General features: G+C 36.6%; 1 protein-coding gene across 1 annotated transcript; it reads left to right on the forward strand.

The window, feature by feature from the left end:
- The first annotated feature begins 237 nt into the window (after positions 1-237).
- On the forward strand, positions 238-5787 carry LOC110452554 (ceramide kinase-like). The gene is made up of 10 exons (XM_021501162.1): positions 238-454; positions 909-1091; positions 1543-1671; positions 2090-2153; positions 2680-2825; positions 3592-3813; positions 4077-4286; positions 4566-4750; positions 4909-5078; positions 5345-5787. Exons 1-10 carry the CDS (start codon positions 355-357, stop codon positions 5388-5390), a joined length of 1455 nt encoding a protein of 484 aa, XP_021356837.1. The 5' UTR covers positions 238-354; the 3' UTR covers positions 5391-5787.
- The last annotated feature ends 14128 nt before the right edge of the window (positions 5788-19915 follow it).

Consider the following 19915-nt stretch of genomic DNA (forward strand, 5'->3'; position numbering starts at 1 on the left):
AAGTACGTTACATAAAAGAACCAAGGAATACGATTGAACTATAAGAGAAAGCAGATTGAATTACGATATAGCTTCAGTCGACGAATCTCGTATTGCGGTGGTAAGCTGCAGCCGCAATATCCGGGTTAGCACTGTACGGTGTGTAACTTTCGTCGTTCCCAATAACATTCCTTCGTATAGCCGAAGCATAAAGAGGTTAAGGTCAACGGCACGTCACCAAAAACCTCTGTTACTAAAAATACATTTCTGGAAACCAGCGAGCGTAGGTATTAAACGTTTGGCGCGGTGTGTGAAGATTCAGTTGCTAGAATAAGTCGCAGTGTTAACACGTTCGTACTTTAACAAAACGACACAATGGAAGGTAGTGGTCAGTTTATCGTAGATGGACAGCACGTTGCAGCAGAATTTACATCTGATCATTTAATCTGGACTGACACAAGTAGCAAAAAAGAAGGTAATTTTTATTTTGAAAGTTACATATCTTTATTTCTTTTTCCCTCGACTATTTTCTCCTCTCTCTCTATTCTCTCTCTCTCTTTATTTTTATGTACAAATATAACATGCACTAAAAACTAAGATCCCCCCTCTTTGACAATCTTTAAATGCATTTTAATACACGGTTACATTCTTATTCTACATGAAAGTTGAATGAAAACATCAAAATAATTTCTCAAATTAATTATTGCTATAGGATGTATGTAAATAGTTCCGTACCTATGACTTTTTGTACGCTTGTAATATCCCACAAAATTTGTGGTTAATGTCTTTCTCATATCATTTTACATGCGCTGTGCCCTAGTGCTAAGTTTACCTTTCTTTATGTAACATTGTAATGAAGCATAAAACAATACACACACTATATATATATAAAACAATTTTTCATTTGAAATTAATCCTATTTTTTCCAGTTTGGGTGGAGACAGACAACATCATATGCTGTACGACAACAACCGAAGAAACGGGGTTTGAGGTGGTCTACGCCGCAAAGTCTAAGAAAAATGATTCTAAACTAAGGGAAGGAAGGATTGTTTTCTCTGGTCCAGCTGACAAGGTTCGGATATTTTCCAGGATTATCCAGGGATATCTTGCAGGTAAGACGGCATGAACATCAGTACTTCTAATCAACCTTTCGGTTGCTGATCTTTGAGCGAGAATGTTTCAAAAGGACAAGATAAAGATTGATTAAACATTCATATCCAAATGTGTCTGTGTAATGTAAATGTATAAAATGAAACATGAAAGCGGTGATGTTCCTTCATCTCGTGAATAAATTATACAAACCAAACTGAAAACATTACTTGTTTCTATTTATAGGACAGTGGCTAAAACGAAACCATACATCGTTTACACACATTTATCCTTACATTTATCCCTGTACACACAAACGCAAGCACGCACACACAACATACATGGAGGTATACGTCTTTAAATGACCTTAGATGTGGATAGGACGTTAAACAAAATAAAACCAAATAAAACCATATCTTACATAATTACTTATTTGTGTGTGTTCCATACTAATATTTAGTCTTTGTCCTCCAGAAAACAAGCGGCCTCGGAGATTGTTAATCCTGATAAACCCAGAGAGTGGGAAAAAGCGTGGTTACAAAGACTACGTGAACAAGGTTCAGCCTATCTTAGAGCGATGCGGGATACAGGCCGAAGCTGTAGGTGAGTAAATACCCCTCTGTCTCAGGAAACTTATTAAAACGCTATACAAACGTATTCATTCTGAGATGTGCCACAATCAAACAAATGTTAACTTATCTGTATTTAGTCCAACATGATCAAAAAATATATATATTGAATTCGGGAATATTGATTGCCGAATAAAACGTATAAATGGCTACTGAAATATGTAATTATTTTTATTTGCTATAACCGTAGTTTCGTTGAACGTGAATAAGGTCTATACTGTACACTACGAATATGTGTTAAGGCATTGAGGAGGCCAACATGTAGGATCACTAATGTGTTATGTAGAGGTTAGTGTTATCGCACACGATCGGATGGACAAATGGTCTGTCCGCTCGGACATGCCCGTATCGTGATAACAAGATGCTAATGACGTGCTATGTTGGTGTTTCAGTAACGACTGGGAAAGGCCAGCCGACAGAGATTCTCGGGGACTACGACCTTGATAGTATTGACGGGTAAGTCAATTACTCAATATATATATCAATCGATATTTCATTGTGTTACACATGGTATCATACGTAACAAATACGTACAGAAATAAATATACATTTTAACGAATTATTACTGACAAACATACACACAATAAGCGAACACCAACCCCTTAGTAGACGGGTATATAAAACGCTGCTAACTGTAAACAGTGGTGTAGACCTCGACGCATATCTGCTTTACTGTAGCCACAGGTAGGGCATACGAGCAGACGACACATTGAAATGATTGCCCTTGATTCGACCTGAATACCTGAACAAGTCTCAGATGACTTATTACAACATTAAACCCACTCACTAAAATATTGTTTTAACAATGTTCTTTAAGGAGGGTCCATCCTCCCCTGAAATCGTTGACATACATGTGTGTAGAAGGGCGATTTTTCTGAAATTCAGACATATTTTCCTTACTGAACACTGTATAAAAATATGAACTGTTACTTGTATTTCTCTTTGTTAAAAAAGCTTTTACCGTTTTTATTTATTTCTTCAGATTGGTGGCAATGGGTGGAGACGGGTTCTACTGTGAATGTCTGAACGGATTGATTGTCAGGAGGCAGACAGACGCTGGGGTTGACTTCAATGACAGCACCGCAGAGTTGAGTGCTCCTACTATTCCAATCGGGATTCTCCCGGCAGGTACGTCACACTTTGTATACAAAACAGAAGAATTCCATGACAAAATCTTTCTAAAAAATGCGTTGGTTATTATGTGTGCCATATTTGATGTAGATGAACTCTTATGAAGTGTCTTCTTTCACCGATGTTTTTTTGTGGGGTTCGTGATGCATTTCCTTTTGTTTTGGTCCATTAAGGTTTTCTTTTCCATCTCAACTATGAATCCGGCTTTAATCCACGCTTGTTATGAAACTCTTGTAAATATTTTGTAATTTACATTTTACTCGTATTCTTCAATGTCTTGAGCGTAAACCACAAACACAAGTGATACTCATATTCCAGTAAAGCTATTTGTTTATTGACAAATGTATTTGGTCAATGTGAAATACAAATCCATCGCCTTCGCTTCCTTTTAACCCACACGACGATAATGTCGTATTACAAAATCTCAAGATGTCAGCTTTGTTGCTGAAAATAAATACTACTGAAGTGTATACACGGTGTGTACCTTAATTGAGTTTATGTTTGGTGTGCTTACTCCAGTGAGGTTTGTAATTTGTATTGCGTAATATATCTCTTCTCCTTTTCTACGTATTTTCAGTATAATTTTGTATATGTTGTTAAAAATAAATATCGCTTTACCTTATACTCTAGCTACTTGCAGTGTCAAGATTGAATTTAACATGTTACTAGCGCATTCAACTATGCTATACCACCAAGTCCGTTCCCCTATGTATGCACCTTCCTTGCATGTGTATCAAAATAACACAACTTTTCTCAATTCCAGGAACTGGGGATTATGTGGTACAGTACTTACATGGAACCAGATGTCTTGTCACGGCAGTCCTGAGGATTCTAATGGGCAAATCGGTTAACACGAATTCGGCGAGTATTCACGAAGATAATCGATGTTTGGCTCATTCCGGCCTCGTTCTGGGGTTCGGTCTGTTCGGAGACATGATGCACAACTGCGAGAAGTACCGCTGGATGGGGTCCAATAGATACAACAGTACGTTTATATGCTCTTTAGTAAAAAAAAAATCGAACACAGTTATTTGTTAAATCTGTAAAATAAACTTTGATAACAAGATGAGATTTTCTACTTTAACTGGTTAAAGTGTTTCTATTTTGTTTATGTTTGAAATAGATTATGAAAGACTATGACAAGAAGGTAATATGTGGAAAGGCATTCAATACCGGACCTTTATCAACAATCATATGTAATCATTCCTTTTGGACTTGTTTCAATATTATTTAACATTTCTGTTACAGTTGTCCCCATTGCCTCTCTTCTCAGAAGAAGAACAGTGGACGTTGAAATTGAGTATCTTCCCGCCAAGTCTTCAGCCTCGACATCAAGTCCTTCGTCACGAGATTTCAAGCGTCAAATTTCATTACCAGTTGGAAATTACAAAGTGTCGATGGCGCCTCGCCTTCGAAGACAATCGTCCGTACCAGATATTCTAATAAACATAACTAATGGTAAGCCAGCACTATATCAGAACTTATTGATATAATTTTAAAACCCTAACATATTTTTCGCGGTAACATTACTCGGTAATTTGGAAAACAGTTTCCGGTATCCGGAATTTGTGTGCATTACCTCTGTATTCATTGTTTATATCAAAATTCAAAACTAATCACTTGAAAATACAAGTTATAGTCAGGTTTTATATACTTTAGTTTATTATGCCAAAGAAAAATATATATTGAAAAGTGATTTTGAAAGTAGATATATAACAGTTTCGTTTGTTTTCATAGGATGGCAGAAGACGACCGGTCGCGTTTACGCTGTAGATACTCATCCTATCGTCATGGCAGCCAAAGATGGACGCATGCGCCCTTGCTTCGGTGCTGAAAATTTAACAATGACTGTCACGGACAAGTGCAGCTTATCTAAGCACGTGCAGCAGCTTTCATTGGTCAACGACGAAAAGCCAGACTGTGTAAGTATATAATTGGTGTATTGGTAAAATCAAAATGTAAAATGTTAATCATTTTTGAAAACAAAATGTCAAATTTATGCTCTCATTCTTGGATTGAGTCTGCTATTTTACTAGACGTGATAACATGTATCTTATTCTATACATTCTTTTCTTTACAGTACAACTTTGATTTCGTCCGTCAGATGAATGTTGATGCCTTCAAAGTTCGTCTGTCCTCCAGCACGCCTCTTCGAATAACCAAAACAGGAAGAAAAGAATTAGATAAGAATTTCTTCATCAATTGTGACGGCGAGGCGATCCGGCTAACCACTCCACAGTTTGAAGTTAGGTAAGTACACAGTCCGGTAAGATTATCGAGTGAAATATGTTGTAACTCAGAACTTTAAAAATTTTGATTTCGAGTCCTATACATGTAACAAGAAAAAAATATCGACATTGATAATATTTACTTTCTCTAATCGTAAATCGTTAGCACACATCAAACAAATAATTTCATAAATCTGGTTTAAAATTTCATTAGAATTAACCATTTTTGAGGTTTTCATGTTAGTTTTTCACACATTATTATACTTCTCTTTAATGTTGTGCTTTCAGGTTCCATAGAAACATTGTGAGCCTTTTCGGAACACCTTCAACATGAATGACCAACAGACCTGGGTGAACAACCTTTGGAAAGTTGGAAACAAGTGCCTTGTCACTTATCTTGGATGCCATTAGCGTCCGGTTCTACCTTCTTGTCGGTCACTGGTTGCGGCCTGAGGAAGAAACCGTACTATCCGGACCAATGAACAATGGCTACATCGAAAGACACGATGTATACGTCAGAAAGGTCATAGGCAATTTCTGGTCAAGCGGCTTTCGAGACAAGCTTGCATTGCGTTAGCAGTTAGCAATCAAAACACATATACAAGTATTACGATTAAAGGTGCCTGGATAAGCATGTTAAACGTGCTATCCGGGTGTACGTCGTGCACCTACCCGTATTGGCATTATTTATGTAATGAGTTTTCGTTGTTGATTTTATTAAAATATTAAAAAATTGACATTCATTGTCTGTTCATTTTTCTATGGGATTTGAANGGGGGCTTATGCTGTATTATCTTCATTTTTGATATCTCTTTTGCTTTTGTTCCTGAGAGAGACATTATTGTCTGGAAAAGGGTTGTGGAATTCTCCCGTTGGAATAGTCAAACTCAATTTTGTACTGTTTTTATTATAACAGTTACACAGTAACTAAAAAAATAATACATCGCTGGTCTTTCAAATAATAATCCGTTTGTAAATTAATTTACAAAACGGGATCGGACAAGATAATTATAAAAGATAAGCAAGATGAATAAAACTATAAACCCCTGTTTGTACTTTTAAGATATTAAATATGTGACCTATATAGGCTCGATATCTGACAACACATCTCCAAATTAACATGAAAACCGCAGCCACTACAGGAAACATTGATATCAACGCCTCCCATCTTTTAAAATTGCATACACTGAAGCAACAGGTGCGTGCAATGATTATTACCTCATTCACCCCTGAAATTTCATAATGAACTATTCCAACCATTGAATTGAAAGAGTTCAAATGTGTCTTCAGGGGTGAATGACTTAATCCATGGTTATATTTTTGCTATATTAACTCATGAAGCTGATAACTGACTGACATTAACTTATTTCTGAGATGAAATTTGGTCTAACTTATTCCTTCCTTGATGAGATTATCTCTAAACATGTAATATATTTAGCCATTATATTTAGCCATTATGTAACTCCAATCAATATTATTGTATATATATAACATGAACAAATTTGTTATGTATACTACTGATAATAAAACTTGGACACATTACCCTCCATTTGAGATGCATTCCAGGTCCAGTTGTCCAACCCCCATTTGGTTAACAACTGCTTCACACACATATGTGTTATGACATGCTTTAAACAATGTCAATATTTAAAACTAAAACTGCATGTAAACTGATACAAAAATATCAATTGAAACAGAAAGAACAATAAATATTTGTAAACTTTTACTTTTAGATCTTTTCTTAAAATTAGCATTTCGGAAATAATTATGTATTATTAACTCGCGTAAGAATTAAGGCTTAGAACAACTCAGTCATAAGGTCCTAATGGTCGATGTTCGACGTCTAGCTAACTGTGAATTTACTTGAGAGAGAGAGAGAGAGAGAGAGAGAGAGAGAGAGAGAGAGAGAGAGAGAGAGAGAGAGAGAGAGAGAGAGAGAGAGAGAGAGAGAGAGAGAGAGAGAGAGAGAGAGAGAGAGAGAGAGAGAGAGAGAGAGAGAGAGAGAGAGAGAGAGAGAGAGAGAGAGAGAGAGAGAGAGAGAGAGAGAGAGAGAGAGAGAGAGAGAGAGAGAGATAATTGTCTGGAAAAGGGTTGTGGAATTCTTTCGTTGGAATAGTCAAACTCAATTTTGTACAATTTTTATTATAACAGTTACACAATAAAACCGACTGCGTGCGTGAGGATCCCACTAAGTTATTCACTAGATGCATTAAGTAAACACTACGCGATATCATGCTACTACCATTACTCTAGTAGTATGTCGGGTCTAGGCCGTAACACACTTAACATACATCAGGGGACAGGCCTCTGTTATGTCACTTAACTGACTTTCTGTGCTATCATATTCACCGAAACATTATAATTAGGATTGGCAAGCAACTGCCGACAGCAGTTCGGGGAATGTCTTTGTATTACCTAGAATGTAGACTAGCAGAATGAACCAATATCGCATTACAAAGATAACTAGGCACATTGATTGAGGTTTACCATGAATAAATCCAATACTGAGAAATTCGGAGCTGTACATCGATGCACAGAGACAGGAACATAAGAGATATCAAAAATAATTGAAATAAGCTGTTCATGAACGGCGTCCGACATAATGTCCTCCGCCAATCCAGAAAGTAGGTATGGCAACAACTATCATTGACATGCATGTAGTGATCAAATCTTTAATCATGCCATACTGACGTCAGTAAACATGTATTAAGCGTAGAATGGAAAATCTCTGGTAGGAAACCATGTCGTTTAGTAATCAAAATGTCATATCTGAAATGTTCTTAATGGTATTGAAATTTATATATATAATTATGGGATGTTACACTCTTCTGATACTAAAATTGTATCAACCAGTTTGAGTGTCCACCCTTTCGGTACCTAGCATCACCAATCTGACCAAGAAGGACGAAATGGCTGTATGGTATATACAAAACATACTGTAGAATATATTTACAGGGAGGCTGACATATTACTTCTGAGGAAATGAAACCTACTGAAATAAGTCACGTGTGTCACTGCCTTTGGACATTGATGTAAAGTTAACTGCTATACTGTAGTTAATGTCAAGATACTGTTGATAAATGTCAAGTTTGAAGCTGACGAAGAGAATTCAATGGTTTCTATATCCAAATTCTAATAGATAGATATATTTGCATGTTAAAATGATAAATAAAATAATTAATTGCATTTTCACCAGTGAAATATCAGGAACTTAGTGAAGATAAACGAAATGTTATACGTGTAACTTCACATGTGTAGATATCACTTTTAATATTGCCCAATCAGAACGGCACTTTCTATTCACTCCGAAGATTTTCAGTTCCAGTGTCAGATGAAGCGATGGCAGAATAAGTGGATGTGTTGGTACATCTTTACCACATACAGTATGGTATTGTCATAACTACGCAATTTATATCATTTTATTTGAAACTCTTATCAGATCGTCTATAGCAACATATAGAAGAATCGCATTTAGTTACCCATTCAAGATTGCGATCTGCCATATTGTCAAGCACGACGTCATTGAAACCTAACATCAAAGGCGTTATGGGTCATTTTTGGCCTCACAAAAAGTAAAAATTATATATATAAATTTCTGTTATAAACATCATATTGGATAATTGGGGCTTTCTTTCTTGGTGAAGAGTTTTCCTTGCGCATGCGTATATGCCCTACCCTAGCAACAAAACCGGTGTGCTATGCAGAATGACCACCAGTACGGCAATGTTTAGGCATGTCAAACACTTGTTTGTTTGTTGCATGCGGAGGATTTAGAAAATTGAAGAGAATTAAGTTAATTTCCTTCAAAATGGCCAATTTTCAACCAAATAAGATGATATTCACGCATTTTATTACGAAAATGCGGGTTTATGTCTCCCTTTGTAATGCCATATCTCCCAAACCAGTTGTCGAATTCCATTTATTCCAGATTACGAATATAACAACTTATTATAAATCCCTGATGAGGCCAGAAATTACCCTTAACGCCCCTTGTCCTGTGACGCTACTAATTCCCGCGTTTTTTATGTAGCAATATTTGCGCCGTGTTACTTTAAAAAATGTTATGAATAGAACATTAAATAATCGTCCTGTTGGATACCATGTGTGTTCCACTTGTATAGCAAAATAAACCGATCTATTTATTAATCAATTGTCTTAGAGTATGTATAATTTTGTGATGTACGCATGATATTTCAATGATTAATAACTGATTAGTCATTAAAAAGTTTCCTTTTTGTATCTGTATATTGCTTACTTGATAAACTCGGAACAGATGTATTTGGCTTACTGTGGGAGTGAGGGCTGTATTCTTGCGTGCATTGTCGTCAGTAACCGTCCATGTTAGTGATAAGCTACGAACAGGATGTAAAATGATCTCGGGTCAAACAATAAATCACAAGTGACACGGGTATATAATGTGGCCAAATACATGTACTAAAGACGTCTCGTTACCTGATACCAAAAACCCTACCACCACCTACACAGTTCCATTCAATACTTCCAAGGTCGATATAAATATTCAAGCCAATCAGTTTACTTTGTAAGGCCGTTGGGACATTCTAGTTTCTTGAAGCAAAATGTCAAAGAAATTAAACATTTTACTCTTCTATAAAAGGCTGATGTGACAAAGCAAATCTATGTAGTAACAATTAATAAACTTCCAATCTATGCACTCTTAAAAAACGCTTTGAATCTCCTGTATTGCCACTATGCAAATCTTCCAAAGTCGGCTGTGCTTTAAGAGACCATCACTCTGGAGTAGTGATTGTGACGTCATTACTAATGTGACGTCATAACCATTATGTAATACTACATGTAAGTATATCCGTAGTAAAGTTATAGCACGAACTGTGGTTATTGTAGCTATCCACATCGTTATTGTAACAATCGTTAATGCTGGTGTGTCCAGCACTGTCGTCATGGTACTGCAGCAACTTGATAATACTTGGTGACAAGTAACAAGTGGCATTGACAAGTAAAAACAACATAGTAGCAACCAGTAAGACAAATGTGGCCAACTATGTCGTTATGGTAACAACGAGTAAGGCTGGTGTGACCAACTATGTCGTTATGGTAAGAACTAGTAAGGCTGATATGACCAACTATGTCGTTATGGTAACGAATAGTAAGTCTGTTATGACCAACTATGTCGTTTTGGTAACAACTAGTAAGGCTGATGTGACCAACTATGTCGCTATGGTAACAACTAGTAAGGCTGATGTGACCAACTATGTCGTTATGGTAACAACTAGTAAGGCTGATGTACATGTGATCAACTATGTCGCTATGGTAACAATTAGTAAGGCTGATGTGACCAACTATGTCGTTATGGTAACAACTAGTAAGGCTGATGTGACCAACTATGTCGTTTTGGTAACAACTAGTAAGGCTGATATGACCAACAATGTCGCTATGGTAACAACTAGCAAGGCTGATATGACCAACTAAGTCGTAATGGTAACAACTAGTAAGGATGTTGTGACCAACTATGTCGTGATAGTAACAACTAGTAAGGATGTTGTGACCAACTATGTCGTAATGGTAACAACTAGTAAGGATGTTGTGACCAACTATGTCGTAATGGTAACAATTAGTAAGAATGTTGTGACCAACTAAGTCGTAATAGTAACAACTAGTAAGGATTTTGTGACCAACTAAGTCGTAATAGTAACAACAAGTAAGGATGTTGTGACCAACTAAGTCGTAATCGTAACAACTAGTAAGGATGTTGTGACCAACTAAGTCGTAATGGTAACAATTAGTAAGAATGTTGTGACCAACTAAGTCGTAATAGTAACAACTAGTAAGGATGTTGTGACCAACTAAGTCGGAATGGTAACAATTAGTAAGAATGTTGTGCCCAACTAAGTCGTAATGGTAACAACTAGTAAGGATGTTGTGACCAACGATGTCGTTTTGATAACAACTAGTAAGGTTAAGGTGACCTGTATTTCCGGCACACGGTAGTTTAGTGCATCTTGGTTGAGTACGAAATACGTATGATGCGCCAATCATATTAATTGTTATAACGCCAGGTTTTTTTTCTGTTATATCAACTAAGCCAGAATGTTAACAACCATGCCATTGTGATTCTAGTTAAGTTGATACAGAACCTATATAGTGTGTTGTAGAAACATTTACACTGGTATGGTCCCGACCAGGTTGGTATTTTCTCAACATGACGGTTATGTTCTCCACTAATCTGGTATGATGTCTAGTAGGATAAGCCTGCTGTAGACATACTGGCTGGTATGGTCCCAATTGGGCTGATATGATCTCTATTAGGACAAGCCTGATGTAGGCATATTCTATTGGTATGGTCCCCTTTGGGCTGGTATGGTCCTCACTAGGACTACACTACTGTAAGACTAAAAAGGCTGGTATTGTGTGGTACTGATAATTTTATCATTGCATTGTATGGTAGTAGTTGACAGTAATAGTTTTGTAAATACTGTGGATGATTGCCTTATTCGTCTCGTGCACTGACCATCCTCATTAGCATTAATTATACAAACTATGCCCTATACAAAGCAACCAATAAAACATGACATGTTAGTAAGGTCTTGTTTAATACTCTGTCATGACAAAAGTGCATTCGAAGTTATCTTATAATAAGATGGAACCTGAAAACTGAAAAAGGAAAAGCTGAAACGATCAGATAAAGGGAAGGCTGAAACGATCTGAAAGGGGAAGGCTGAAACGATCTGATAAAGGGAAGGCTGAAACGATCTGATAAAGGGAAGACTAAAACGATCTGATAAAGGGAAGGCTGAAACGATCTGAAAAAAGGGAAGGCTGAAACGATCTGAAAAGGGGAAGGCTGAAACGATCTGATAAAGGGGAAGGCTGAAACGATCCGATAAAGGGAAGGCTGAAACGATCTGATAAAGGGAAGGCTGAAACGATCTGATAAAGGGAAGACTAAAACGATCTGATAAAGGGAAGACTGACATGAGCTGATAAAGGGAAGGCTAAAACGATCTGAAAAAGGGAAGACTGAAATGAGCTGATAAAAGGGAAGGTTGAAACGATCTGATAAAGGGAAGACTGAAATGAGCTGATAAAGGGAAGGCTAAAACGATCTGATAAAGGGAAGACTGAAATGAGCTGATAAAAGGGAAGGCTGAAACGATCTGATAAAGGGAAGGATGAATCGATCTGATAAACGGAAGGCTGAAACGGTTTGAAAAGGGGAAGGCTGAAACGATCTGAAAAAGGGAAGACTGAAATGAGCTGATAAAAGGGAAGGCTGAAACGATCCGATAAAGGGAAGGCTGAAACGAACTGAAAAAGGGAAGGCTGAAACGATCTGAAAAAAGGGAAGGCTGAAACAATATGATAAAGGGAAGGCTAAAAAGATCTGATAAAGGGAAGACTGACATGAGCTGATAAAGGGAAGGCTAAAACGATCTGAAAAAGGGAAGACTGAAATGAGCTGATAAAAGGGAAGGTTGAAACGATCAGATAAAGTGAAAGCTGAAACGATCTGATAAAGGGAAGGCTGCAACAATCTGATAAAGGGAAGGCTGCAACAATCTGATAAAGGGAAGGCTAAAACGATCTGATAAAGGGAAGACTGAAACGATCTGAAAAAAGGGAAGGCTGAAACGATCTGGAAAGGGGAAGGCTGAAACGATCTGATAAAGGGGAAGGCTGAAACGATCTGATAAAGGGAAGGCTGAAACGATCTGATAAAGGGAAGGCTGAAACGATCTGATAAAGGGAAGGATGAAACGATCTGATAAACGGAAGGCTGAAACGGTTTGAAAAGGGGAAGGCTGAAACGATCTGATAAAGGGAAGGCTGAAACGATCTGATAAAGGGAAGGCTGAAACGATCTGATAAAGGGAAGGCTGAAACGATCTGATAAAGGGAAGGCTGAAACGATCTGATAAAGGGAAGGCTGAAACGATCTGATAAAGGGAAGGCTGAAACGATCTGATAAAGGGAAGGCTGAAACGATCTGATAAAGGGAAGGCTGAAACGATCTGATAAAGGGAAGGATGAAACGATCTGATAAACGGAAGGCTGAAACGGTTTGAAAAGGGGAAGGCTGAAACGATCTGATAAAGGGAAGGCTGAAACGATCTGATAAAGGGAAGACTGAAATGAGCTGATAAAGGGAGGCTGAAACGATCTGATAAAGGGAAGGTTGAAACGATCAGATAAAGGGAAAGCTGAAACGATCTGATAAAGGGAATGCTGAAACGATCTGAAAAAAGGGAAGGCTGAAACGATCTGATAAAAGGAAGGCTGAAACGATCTGATAAAGGGAAGGCTGAAACAATCTGATAAAGGGAAGACTAAAACAATCTGATAAAGAGAAGGCTGAAACGATCAGATAAAGGGAAGGCTGAAACGATCTGATAAAGGGAAGGCTGAAACGATCTGATAAAGGGAAGGCTAAAACGATCTGATAAAGGGAAGGCTGAAACGATCTGATAAAGGGAAGGCTAAAACGATCTGATAAAGGGAAGGCTGAAACGATCTGAAAAAGGGAAGGCTGAAATGATCTGAAAAGGGGAAGGCTGAAACGATCTGATAAAGGGAAGGCTGAAACGATCCGATAAAGGGAAGGCTGAAACCATATGATAAAGGGAAGGCTGAAACGATCTGATAAAGGGAAGGATGAAACGATCTGATAAAGGGAAGGCTGAAACGATCCGATAAAGGGAAGGCTGAAACCATATGATAAAGGGAAGGCTGAAACAATCTGATAAAGGGAAGGCTGAAACGATCTGATAAAGGGAAGACTGAAATGAGCTGATAAAGGGAGGCTGAAACGATCTGATAAAGGGAAGGTTGAAACGATCAGACAAAGGGAAAGCTGAAACGATCTGATAAAGGGAATGCTGAAACGATCTGAAAAAAAGAAGGCTGAAACGATCTGATAAAAGGAAGGCTGAAACGATCTGATAAAGGGAAGGCTGAAACGATCTGAAAAAAAGGGAAGGCTGAAACAATCTGATAAAGGGAAGGCTGAAACGATCTGATAAAAGAAAGGCTGAAATAATCTGATAAAAGGGAAGGCTGAAACGATCTGAAACGAAACACAGGTGGACGCGCTGTAAACATTTTGGGAATTATTTAGTAAAGAGACCCTATGAATATTAAGGCAAGGTTGAATGTACTTGTATATGGAAGGCACACGACGCGTAATTTCGACAGTATGTTTTACAAGCTTCGATGTCTTTCACACTTATTTGGTCACCTAAGGAGACCATACATATACACATGAAGCACCTCTGAAACGTACAATACCTTTAAATAGCAGTAGAGATAAATATGTTAAATTATGCCTATCACCCTAGTTGACAATACGTTTTTGTGACGTCTCAAGTAAGAATCAGCAATTCGGTGGTGTGTAGGTCACTAAACTGTATGGGGATTCCCTACAGAGCACGCGACCGTGACTCTGCCCAATATCACTGGGAATACCTGTACACATAGCTGCTGCTCACGTATTGCGACCTAGAAACATCTGTCCAGATGTCGAAATAGTAACACAATTTAGTCTTTCCTCGCATACGATGCGGATTTGAACTGAAAAGTAAAACCGTATAAAAAATATGAATGTGTCTAATAATCAGGTTACAAATAGTATCGCAAAAGATACATAAAATGATATAAATATATATATGTTATCGAGAAAAAATGCATGTAAATTATTTTTGGTGTGTTTCAGATTTTCATGTAAAACAGAAGAACACATGAAAGTAAAAGATAAACGAGCTCTCCTCATGGAAAAATGATTATTGTAAACATAAACCAAAGGCCCAAGGACAAACGAACAAAACTTTAAACGCTGGAGACATCGACTTCACTTATAATGGTGATAGTGTTGTGTAATATAGATTCCCTGATAAAGTGTAATTTAAGATAGATTCCCTATTATAGAGCTATGTATGATAGACTCCCTGTTATAGAGTTATGTATGATAGACTCCCTGTTATAGAGCTATGTACGATAGACTCCCTGTTATAGAGCTATGTACGATAGACTCCCTGTTATAGAGTTGTGTCTGATAGTTTCCTACTTATAGTGTGGTATGTATGATAGACTCCCTGTTCTAGAGCTATGTATGATAGACTCCCTGTTAGAGAGCTATGTATGATAGACTCCCTGCTATAGAGTTATGTATGATAGACTGCCTGTTATAGAGCTATGTATGAAAGACTCCCTGTTATAGAGTTATCTATGATAGACTCCCTGTTATATAGTTATGTATTATAGACTCCCTGTTATAGAGTTATCTATGATAGACTCCCTGTTATATAGTTATGTATTATAGACTCCCTGTTATAGAGCTATGTATGATAGAGTCCCTGTTATAGAGTTATGTACGATAGACTCCCTGTTATAGAGCTATGTATTATAGACTCCCTGTTATAGAGCTATGTATTATAGACTCCCTGTTATAGAGTTGTGTCTGATAGTTTCCTACTTATAGTGTGGTATGTATGATAGACTCCCTGTTATGGAGTTATGTATGATAGACTCCCGTTAGAGAGTTATGTCTTATAGATTCCTACTTATAGAGTTATGTATGATATACTCCCTGGTTTAGAGTTAGGTATGATAGATTCCTACTTATAGAGTAATGTATGATAGATTCCTACCTATAGAGTTATGTATTATAGATTCCTACTTATAGAGTAATGTATGATAGATTCCTACCTATAGAGTTATGTATTATAGATTCCTACTTATAGAGTTATGTATGATAGACTGCCTGTTATAGAGCTATGTATGATAGACTACCTGTTATAAAGCTATGTATGATAGACTCCCGGTTATAGAGTTATGTATGATAGACTCCCTGTTATAAAGCTATGTATGATAGACTCGCTGTTATAGAGTTATGGATGATAGACTCCCTGTTATAAAGCTATGTATGATAGACTCGCTGTTATAGAGTTATGGATGATAGACTCCCTGTTATAAAGCTATGTATGATAGACTCCCTGTTATGGAGTTATGTATGATAGACTCCCTGTTCTAGAGCTATGTATGATAGACTACCTGTTATAAAGCTATGTATGATAGGCTCCCTGTTATAGAGTTATGTCTGATAGTTTCCTACTTATAGTGGGGTATGTATGATAGACTCCCTGTTATAGAGTTATGTATGATATACTCCCTGTTTTAGAGTTAGGTATGATAGATTCCTACTTATAGAGTAATGTATGATAGATTCCTACCTATAGAGTTATGTCTTATAGATTCCTACTTATAGAGTTATGTATGATATACTCCCTGTTTTAGAGTAATGTATGATAGATTCCTACTTATAGAGTTATGTATGATAGACTCCCGTTATAGAGTTATGTCTTATAGATTCCTACTTATAGAGTTATGTATGATATACTCCTTGTTTTAGAGTAATGTATGATAGATTCCTACTTATAGAGTTATGTATAATAGACTCCCTGTTATAGAGTTATGTATGATAGACTCCCTGTTATAGAGTTATGTATGATATACTCCCTGTTTTAGAGTAATGTATAATAGATTCCTACTTATAGAGTTATGTATGATAGACTACCGTTATAGAGTTATGTCTTATAGATTCCTTCTTATAGAGTTATGTATGATATACTCCCTGTTATAGAGTTATGTATGATGTACTTTCTGTTATAGAGTTATGTATGGTAGATTCCTTATGATAGAGTTATGTTTGATAGACTTCTTATTATAGGATTCTTACTTAGTATAAATGCATTTAAATAACAACTTAAATACGAATTGTAAAACACATTATGTCAACACGCAAAAAGAACTATCATGAAACGAAACATCGACAGAGGAAGGAACAAATACCTTTAGACGAGGAACCCTTTTAGAAAGCAACGGATACTTCCTAAAATGATGCTTCCGTTCTATATCCAAGTTAGTCGGTTTTCATATGAAACAAAACATCATCCAGTTGTTATAACCCATACAAAATTATCATAAGTTCATAGGTAGCTTATGGGATATAATATTGATATTGATATTTTTGTTATTAGCAATTTTATTTTTGCGCACATGATGGTAAAAATATGACAAGAGAGGAATCGTTGGAACAATTGATCAGTTATTTCAAAACATTGATGTTAAAATATTTGCAATTATTGGCGTGTTCGTGATGCAAGTGCTAAATATGGAGTAACTTCAAACACATGAACTAGAACAACTACAAATGTACGTGTCTGTGAGTGGAACCGGAACCGGACACAACGAATGTACGTATATTCCGTTTGTTTGTATACAAAAGATTCTAAATCATGATGATCCTTAGCATACCATTCAAAACCTACATATACTCCCCGATTACCGGTTGGTAAGCTGCCAGGTTTACACAGACCAAACGCATGTCTGGCCAATCGGATAGAAATTCACATGTATTTTGGTCTGATAAAAAAGAAAAGATTAAAAATAGTTTATAGTTTTCCTTACATGTCATGCAGTTAAGTTTTGAAAGAGGGTAAGATCTGTATTCTTGAACCAATTTTCGTTTGATAACCAGAGTGCGTTCCGTTTGTTTATCATCGATGCGACTTACACACTATCCTTCGTGATTGCATGGAGTGCTCTGAAACAGGACACATATCAACAGAATAACACCACAATAATCAATGGCAGCTAAAGAAATGTATACTAGTAGATGACGCAATTAGATAAAACGGACCAATCAAATAATTCTGTTTTCGTTTTACAACATTAGAAATAACTTTGTTAACTTTTTTTCTCGCTGTATTTCCGTATTTTGGATTTAAGCGGTTCCACAGTATGAATAGATAGGCACAAAAAACCCTGGGCAGCTATTGACGTCGTTCAATGATGACGAGGGGATTAACCTCAATTGTGACGTGTTGTCTATTGTCTAAGTACTAGCCAGTGGACTGTGTCAACAGTTTGTGTAGTGTAATGTATACTACTGACATTTGTTTCAAGTATCTATTACAACCGACAGACTTCCGACAATGCTTTGTAACAAACCACTACGACTACCCACAGATTTCCGTGTACGGTATCACGCCTTCTACATCAAATCACATTCTCATTCTTCATATGACGAAACATGGTAATACAGCTAAATCGTTGTTAACAGTTATAAGTCTAAGGTTGCAGCGATATTAACAAATGCATTCAATCACGATTATTAGATGGTGGCGTACAGCACTTGTATTCATACAAACATGAAAACCACAGGCGATATGAAATCAGCACCCGACAAATACTCAGTATGTCCATCCTAGTAAATTGACCTAAGTGATGCTAGTCCATCTGCACCTGACGATACACCCCCATTGTTATGGGGAAAAGTACGCTTGTAAGTTACACCTAGTAGTGAAGGATTAAGCCGTAACAAAAATATACTGGAAAGAAAATATAAACGACGAGGAATTTTGGAACAACTAAATAAAAGTCAAAATAACAACAACGAGCATACCGCCAAATCTCAATGATAAATTAACCATTCACGTGACACTTTGACACAATATTTTATTTGTTTTTTTATAAACAGATATTTCATTACTTTGTTTATTTATGATACCTTGTACTGCATTATTGCAAAATTTATAAAAAAAAAACCAATACTACGTAAGTTGACTATATAATTTCCCTGTCTTATTGTATCCCTGACAATTGCACCCTGTTGCACATCCAACAAGTGCAACCCTTCCTGAATGCTTAGGAAATTCCATCAAATCAGGATATTTGGAAAACACTCCTTTTTTCTACTTTTCTGCCGATTCTCACAATAGCGCACAAAACGACCCTTACAAAGAATCACGATTTACAAATACCTACATTGTTACATAAATAACGCAACAAATCCGCTTCCTGCTGTAATTAATGATAGCATTGAGGTTAGTTTTGTAATGAAATATGCAAAGAAACAAAACAAGATGATAAAGAATACTGTTTCGGTTATATGTGAATATTATGTCTAAATTAAAGTAAACGTGAAGTTATTCGTGATTTAAAATAAATGTCAATGTCGGAGGTAGATCTCTGTAGTACATTGCACGCGTTGATGTCTCTCTCAGAAGCCGACTATGAATTTCACTTCATGTTGTAAACGACGACCTCTCGACTTGCCATGAAACTGAAGCAGAAAAAAATGAACCACGAGCGACCATTGTTTATCATGTTATGTTTCACTTTTGAAATTTGAAAAAAATCACTTCTTCGAATAAGATTGACATGGTAAACATTGATTATTGTTACGAAGTAAGGAAACACGACTAAAAAGTTTTTAGTCGATGAAAAAAAGCAAACTTTTTTTTTTTACTGTATCAGATATTGCTATTTCGTCTATTGAGGGCTCATCAATAGTAATAATAATCTCTTCTAGCACTGTAGCCCTTAAAAGTGATAACGAAACAACAAGGCTCACTCGTAAGCATAGTAAAATGTCGACACAAGCTGCCTTGGACGTGTCGGCTTCACCATCCAGGATGGCCTTGATTTCTTTTTAACAGAAAATAAATGTAGTCTGTGGAATATACCTTCTCTGTTACTGACGAAGTTAAAATAACGACACATCTTTGGTAGTAAAAACGAACTATGTTGATTTCAACAACACAAACATTGTACTTAATCATGTTATCTTTGTGTCGCCATTCACTTTTTATTGATATTAATTTTCTTAAAATAAGAACAAATGCGTTTTTTCATTTACGTATATAGTATGATAAAGATTCGAAAAGTCTAATATTTTCCCATAGGAGATACGATAAGTCCAAGGAAACGTTGTTCATTTATAATAAAAAAACACATTTTGATTTCTTCAAAAATCCATTATCTGTTTATTTCACTTCTGAGTTTGCAGTTTCATAATTCGACTGTAACCCGGATTTAATGATACTA

This window comes from Mizuhopecten yessoensis, unplaced genomic scaffold (genome assembly GCF_002113885.1).
Source record: "Mizuhopecten yessoensis strain PY_sf001 unplaced genomic scaffold, ASM211388v2 scaffold6719, whole genome shotgun sequence".
NCBI lineage: Eukaryota > Metazoa > Mollusca > Bivalvia > Pectinida > Pectinidae > Mizuhopecten > Mizuhopecten yessoensis.

Bases quoted from the DNA above. Each gene is read 5' to 3' on its own strand.
- LOC110452554 (XM_021501162.1), top strand. From the start codon at position 355: ATGGAAGGTAGTGGTCAGTTTATCGTAGATGGACAGCACGTTGCAGCA. The intron at 1,672-2,089 runs GTGAGTAAATAC...TTGGTGTTTCAG, and splicing joins GATACAGGCCGAAGCTGTAG to TAACGACTGGGAAAGGCCAG. The intron at 2,154-2,679 runs GTAAGTCAATTA...TTATTTCTTCAG, and splicing joins GACCTTGATAGTATTGACGG to ATTGGTGGCAATGGGTGGAG.